The sequence below is a fragment of the Bubalus bubalis genome, chromosome 6, assembly GCF_019923935.1.
Source record: "Bubalus bubalis isolate 160015118507 breed Murrah chromosome 6, NDDB_SH_1, whole genome shotgun sequence".
In the NCBI taxonomy this organism is placed as follows: Eukaryota; Metazoa; Chordata; class Mammalia; order Artiodactyla; family Bovidae; genus Bubalus; species Bubalus bubalis.
The window spans coordinates 34970292-34977621 of NC_059162.1; the positions used below are offsets into that span (position 1 = coordinate 34970292).

General features: G+C 44.4%; 1 protein-coding gene across 2 annotated transcripts in view; it reads right to left on the bottom strand.

Moving 5' to 3' along the window:
- The window catches only part of FAM102B (family with sequence similarity 102 member B), a 71817-nt gene extending 67457 nt beyond the window's left edge, over positions 1–4360 (bottom strand). Inside the window, exon 1 of one of the 2 annotated variants that reach the window (XM_025288189.2) lies at positions 3933–4360. In XM_025288189.2, the coding sequence (XP_025143974.1) occupies positions 3933–4072 (140 nt within the window). In that variant the 5' untranslated portion in view covers positions 4073–4360. The remainder of the gene's footprint in view (positions 1–3932) is intronic. The other variant, XM_006075925.3, reaches the window with a different exon arrangement.
- Between the last annotated feature and the right edge of the window lie 2970 nt (positions 4361–7330).

Here is a 7330-nt window from a genome sequence, read left to right on the forward strand (position 1 = left end):
GTAGAGGTAACTGCCTTATGGGCCTTTATAGCTGTTGTACTTTTCATAGCCCCTGACAGACAGCTAGAAACTTGTTAAAACCAAAATTAGTATTTGGTAAACAATTAATGATCTACAGCTTTAATGTTTGCAGAAAACCAAGTATATTTATAATTTGCTGTGTACCTCCAAAGCTTTTCTTTAACAAAATGAATTATTAGTTTATGTAGGTTCATGCATCCATCAGGAGGTCCCCACAACCATCTCCAGGCTCAGTGATCCATTAGGAGGATTCACAGGACTCAGCATATAGTCATACTCATGTCTAAGATGAACTATAGCAAAAAGATACAAATAGAATCAGTAAAGGAGAAAAGTGTATGGAACAAAGCCCTGAGAAGCCAAGTGCAACCTTCCAAGAGCTCTCTCCCAGTGGAGTCACCAAGAACCAACTTCTCAGGTATCAAACTGGGACAACACATGTGTATACCAAGGAAGCTCATTAGAGATGCAGTACCTAAGGGTCCCCCCCTGCCCCCCTCCCCTGAGCTGGTCATTTGGGCACCCTCTGCCCAGCACAGGCCAAAATCCCAGACTCCCAGAAAGTATTCAGCACAAATCACACTGTAGTTCAGGCACAATGAGCCACTTTAAAGTTTCATGTCAGTGTAGGCAACTATTGATTGTTGAGGTTCCCAGAAGCCAACAAAAACACTGTAAGCTGGCCTTTCTATGGAAAGCAGTCTTGGGTCTGCTAAGTTAACCCTTTTCTACGTAATTCAATGAATATTTCTACTGTAGAAATGTTAGATGTTAACTATATTTGATTTTTGCCAAAGCACAGGCAATTTTTTAAACAATTAAAATCTAGCATTTATTTAAAGATACACTGCCTAGACTGGTATCCACAAATAAAGTTACACAATTTTTAAATAATTCACATCCTTTAAGTATTCCTGGTTTTCTTTCTTTTTCTTCTAAAATGAGGTAATCTTTTTCAAGTCAACATTTTCATAGTCGCCAGGAGAAAAGAAGTATAACATGTAATGGAAACAAACCCTCTTAGATAAGCTCCTTGTCTTCTCTTTAAATGTCAATTAGGTGCCAGAGCATTGTGGTAGCTGTTTTAGGTGCATCATCTTACTAAATTCTCACAACACCCACATAAGCCAGCGATGATTTCTATTTTATAGATCTGCCATGGTGGAGCTAGGGTTTAGGTTCAGATCCGCCTCATTCCATACTCTTGGTCTTAGATTTATATCAACTACCTCTACCTAATAAGGAACAGGCTCCTTATTATAAATCGCTTCCTTTCAAACTACATGGGTGTTGCCTGGTTGGTTATACACAGCATATTTTTAATCTAACTGACTTTGATTATAGTCACATTTTAGTTGGAAAAGAAAGGGATAAATTTCATACAGGATACTCTACTTTTTCTTTTTCGATCTTGCTAACTCCAAATCAAATCACACCCCTTGCTCATTAACTACAATGGGAAATTCCCTATTCAGCACAGCACACAACTTTGTCCTTTATCTGACATTAATCTGCTTGAAATTATACAGACCTGAATTCCAATTTTGGCATTTCACTTCCCAGATGTGGGGACCTCGGGAAAGTTATCTCAGTTCATTCATCTACAAAATGGGGATTCCTACCTCACAAGCTTGCAGTGAGAGAAGATAATATATTTAAAAGGTTTGCGTGCGTGCTTGCTCTATCGCTTCAGTTGTGTCAGACTCTTTGTGACCCTATGGACTGTAGCCCACCAGGCTCCTCTGCCCATGGGGGTTCCCCATGCAAGGCTTCTGGAGTGGACTGCCACACCCTCTTCCAGGGGATCTTCCTGACACAGGTATAGAACCTATTTCTCTTATGTCTCCTGCATTGGCAGGCAGGTTCTTTACCACTAACGCCACTTGGGAAGCCTACTTAAAGGGTTTAGTCTATTCATATTTGCCAAATAAACGACTGCCTACAATACCCGGATAACTGATTCATAATTGGTATGAATCAAGTCAATGAGGGAGAAAGCAGGGAGTAGAGAAGTACCCTGACCACCAGGTGTCACCACTGGACCAGGAGAGCTGGTCTAACTGCCAGGAGCCGGGGGTGGGAGTGTCACAGGACAGAATAAGACTGTCACTTGCACCTACAGAAATGTTCAAAAATTGGCTTTGGCTTTCAACCTTAAGAGCTGGTACAATGTTTATTCCACCATTCTGAGTAACACTGTTCTCTTGCTGCTGCTACTGCTGCTAAGTCGCTTCAGTCGTATCCGACTCTGTGCGACCACACAGACGGCAGCTCACCAGGCTCCCCTGTCCCTGGAATTCTCCAGGCAAGAACACTGGAGTGGGTTGCCATTTCCTTCTCCAATGCATGAAGGTGAAAAGTGAAAGTGAAGTCGCTCAGTTGTGTCTGACTCTTCGCTACCCCATGGACTGCAGCCCACCAGGCTCCTCCTCCTCCTTCTCCAGGCAAGAGTACTGGAGTGGGGTGCCACTGCCTTCTCTGAACACTGTTCTCTCACCAGTGTGTTAAAAACGACTGCAGCGGATGTATCATCATATTAGTTTAATTAAAAAAAAATGGGGCTTCCCTGATGGCTCAGACAGCAAGGAATCTGCCTGCAATGCAGAAGACCTGGGCTTGATCCCTGGGTCTGGAAGATCCCCTGGAGAAGGAAATGGCAATTCACTTCAGTATTCTTGCCTGGAGAATTCCAAGGACAGAAGAGCCTGGCGGGCTACAGTTCATGGGGTCACAGAGTTGGGCACAACTGAGTGACTAACACATACACACACTTAAAAAAATTCCTCAGCTGATCTTTAAAAAAAAAAAAAATTCTGAGAATCAATATTGCTTCATAACTCTCTTGCTTTAGTCAACAAAACAATCACATTTTCTGGCTTTCACAGGCTTCAATATTGCCGTCCCAACTCCACAACCCATGAATATTATTTCCTTTACATAATTAATACAGATGACAAAAGGAAAACAGAGTATATTTTAGGATAAAGTCCATGTACAGCACTAATGAGAAAATAAGCATTAACTAAAAGCCTTATTCCGTAAAAGTTCACTTTTTTAAATTCCGCAAATTTTCTCTTTTCCTAAGGAACACTTACCCTACACGAGATCTGTCAATCTACAAATAGTCTGGCATGACTCAAGGAACACTACCACTCCTGACTTCATTCTGTAATCTGCCAATAACGCTCCCTGAGAGGCCCAGGGGCGCATTTCAAAATGAGACCAATAAAACGGAAAAAAAAAAAAACAAAAAACAAACCAAAACAGAAAAACCCCAAATGAGAACAAGGTCTGGGCTGTGCTTCTGGTTCTAAGTCCTCCACACTGAGAGCAACTAGCGGCCACTTCAAGACAGGTCATTCAGTGAGTGTTAGGGCGTAACTGGACACGCAGCTCTGAGATGAGACACAGACTTGTCCTGTCTCCAGGGAACACTTGACTCAAGTCTGACCAGGCCTGGGCATCCTGGGCGCCCGAGCACTTCAGCAACCGACAGGCATAAAGAGAAAAGCTAAATAAATGTACAGGCAGATTCTGTTTAGAGCCGGAGCTCCTGGAACTCGAGCAGTTTGGGTTATTTTTGTTCTAACAACAGCTCAAGTTCCACTCTGCATCTCACAAACATGGCAAGGTCTGAAGAGAAACCAGAAGCATCCTCTCCCTTCTGACCATCGCTCCCATTCCTGGAGAACTGAGGAGGGAAGAGCAGATACCAGGAACCATCTGGAATCATGAGCACAGGTGGCTACCCCAGCCGAAAACCCATTTGCGAAGCACTTTATGCAGATCGATTCACTCAGACTGGTCCCTAGAGAAAGAAAAGCTCACGAGGCTAGCCGCCCTCCTGGAGTTAAGGGGCTGCGTCAAGAGATGTTGCCCATCCAGCTGCTCCGGAGCAGCGGGCGCGTTACCTGGGGGACTCGGCGGTGAAGCTGCCGCCGTCCAGCAGCCGCATCTTGCAGAAGAGGACCCCGTTGACGAAGGGCACCGAGGAGAGCTCCTCGAGCTCGAAGTCCACCTTAAACTTAAACTTCTTTTTCTTCATCATCATGAGAGCCAGACGCCGGCGAGCGGGGTGCGGGGGCGGCCCCAAGGGGCGCGCGGGCCGCCGCCGCCGCTTCAACTCGGTCGAGCCCCGGGCCCTCCCAGCCCCATGGCCCGGGCCGCGAGCTGCGCGCGGGGGCGCGGCCGGGGGGCGCCGAGGTCCGGCTGCCGCCGCGTCTTCTTGCGGCAACTCGGGTCCGAGCGCGGCGGAGGCCGCAGCGCGGACCCCGCCCGCCCGCGGGGAGTGGTCGTGCTGCAGCTCGGCTGAGCGCTGGGAGCCCTCTACGTGTGCAGCTTGCCGCCGCCGCCGCCGCCCGTCTGGGAGGAGAGGCGAAGCTGGGAGAACCGCCGCTGCCGCCGCCTTCTCAGCGCCACGGGCCCAGCGGCGCCCCCAGCGGCCGCGGCCGGCAGCGCACCGCGGGGCGGAAGTGGGGAGGGATGGCGAGGAAATTCGGGGCGGGCGGGCGCTTCGCAGGGAAACTGACCCGCGACGGCAGTTAGGGTGTCACGCCTCTTTCGAGTTAAAAAAAAAACAAATCCTACCAAAAAGGAACTTCCTTCTACAGCTTCCTCTCGGCCTTTCTTTATTTTGCTCCGCCTCCTTTCTCCCCCTCCCTCTTCAGCGATATTTTTTCCCCCTTGGGTTTGAGAGTCATGGATTAATAGAGTGAATCAGAATCTCCACGACGTTCTTTTCGTCAATTTGAAATCCTAAAACTAAATTCACGAGCCTCCTCATATAAAATGAGGAAGGAAAAGAAAGGATTAAAATGTGCTGAGCACTCAGGCATTGACTGCTACAGACGTTTTCTCTTGTTTATTCTGTAATTCCTGTCATCCAGGATAAAAGAGTACAGAAAAGATTAAAATAATACCTTTCTTTCTAAAATGTAGTCTGTCCAAACCGAGATTGAAAAGCCTAAAAATAAAGTGTCCATAGATGCATAGCAACTACCTGCCCTCTATAGGCATGTGTATGTTGTTGCATGTGTCTTGCCTGCTTACTTACATAATATTCCTGTTTTCAGTCTAAATTATTAACCTTCGCAGTAATCTCTCTGAACGGCTGCAACTGAAAAGATCCTCGTTTCCAGTTCACTCATTTATTCATGCATTCATTCACATAAAAATATTTTTAATCACCTAAAATGTTGGTCACTATGAAGACCCAATGACTTATTTTAAAAAATAACAACAAAACAAAAAACCAATTAAAAACCCTGACCTCAACTGTTTTATGATTTACTGAGATATATATATATGTATACATATATATATATATATATATATATATAAATCGGTCCTTAAAAAAGAAAACCTACCACGTGTGCTTGTTTAGCATGAAGACTCAGTTTGTCTCGAGATCGGAAGGGAAAGCAGTTAAAGTAATTGATATTAACTAGTGTTCTGAATTTCAAAGAATGAACAGAATTTGGGACAAAGTGGGCTGTGGAAATAGGGTGTGTTCCAGGCAGAGGAAATGAAGGTAAAAAGCCAGGGGCAGAGTTGAGGAGTCGGGGGTTGGGAGTTGGTGGTGAATATAGCTGGTTGGCCATCAGGACAAGGAAAGGCAATGGGAAGAGTTAAAGGGAATTTTGCAGTTTGTAACTTGGAAAACTAGATGGGAGCAGGAGAGGGCAGATTGGGAATGGAAGAGATAATGAGTCTTTAAGCTGTGACACATCAGGGAGAGAAGGGCAGCCTTAGATCACCGGAAAGGTTAAAGCCAAAATCATGTATTTGGGAATTAGAGTATGCCTTGATGGCTGAAACCCCAAAAGTGGATTAAAAATGAGTTACTCTGAAAAATATTTAATGGGTAGATGGAGGAAGAGGAGCTTGTGAAGGCACCTGAGAACAAAGAAAGAGGAGATCAAGGAAGATAAATGGCCTGGAAGCCAAAGAAGAGTTTTAATTATTTAACTTTTAAATATTTAAATTTAAATATTAAGTTTTAAATTATTTAAGTTTTAAATATTCATATTTATTAAGACCTACTGTGTGCCAGGCACTGTGCTGGGGACTAGAGATACAAATGAACAAGGCACAGAGCGGCTTATAATACAGATGTACAAGCAGATTAATTAGAGAGAGGGAGAGGGAGGTAGGTCTATGATCTATGGGGAGTGGAGGAGGGGAGTCTGCATTGCTGCAGAGCAATCCTGGAGGATTTGGACTGAAAAGAAGCTATTAAACTGCAGTTCTAGGAAGTTATTGGTAATCTAGGCAAGTGAAGCCTCCATAAAAGGTGATGGCAAAGTAAGATTAAAATGGTCTTATAAGCAGATAGGGTAGGGAGTCCCTGGAAAAAGAGAACCAGGCATTGTTTTCTGGACATAAGAGAAGACTTTTTTGGCCTAAGTCATTTTGGGATCTAAGCCTGGTGATTATACTTGCCCTTGAACAGATGTCAGTAATTAATGATCTTAAGGGAAGTGAGGGAATGCAAGAACAAAGGAAAAGCAGTCAAGAAACAATAGTTCAGCAATAAAAGAGAGTCCTGGTTCCTCCTCAAGGGATATATGTTACAATCTAATACACATTTTTGAGTTGGGCAGGATATAAGCCACCCCCATCACTCCCCCACCCCCCACACCCAGGTGGAGGGCAATAACTACATTCTGGGACCCCAGACTGATCAGAACCTAAGGAATGATGAATAGACTTTTTCTGACTTCAACCAACTAAAGCTTGGACTCTGATCACCTTTGCCCCAGTTCTACACTAAATTCTCCTCTGTCTATTCCTTCATGAATAGGCATATACCCTTAGCTTAAAACTTCCTCAAATTTGCTATTAGGGAGACACCACTTCAGGAAAGATCCCCAGCGTTTTCCTTACTTGTTGCAAGTAATAAATCCTTCCCTCTCTTTGTGTCTTTTGGCTTGACACCTCCAAGAAGCAAATCCAGTTTTGGGGTAGCAGTCTGGGAAGTGAATGGTAGGTAGCAATGAGGAATGAGTGACAAATTTTTTTCCTGATTTTTGCCAGTGAATGAAAAGAGAGAAGACAGTAATAGCTAGGAGAGGAAGATTCAAACTTTTTCAATGACATTCTGGAACTATCCAACATTTGTCAAGTGCTTAGTATGTGCCAAGCACATTTGTTAAGTCCTAGGTATCTAAGATGCAGTTTCTATTCCAAATCTTAGAGTCTCTTGGAGGTAAGTAAGCAGGCTGTTGCAGTACAATGTAATATTGAATCTGTCTTCCTATGACAGTAGGTATGAATAAAGTCTTCTGTGGGAATGTTGTTGTTCAGTTGT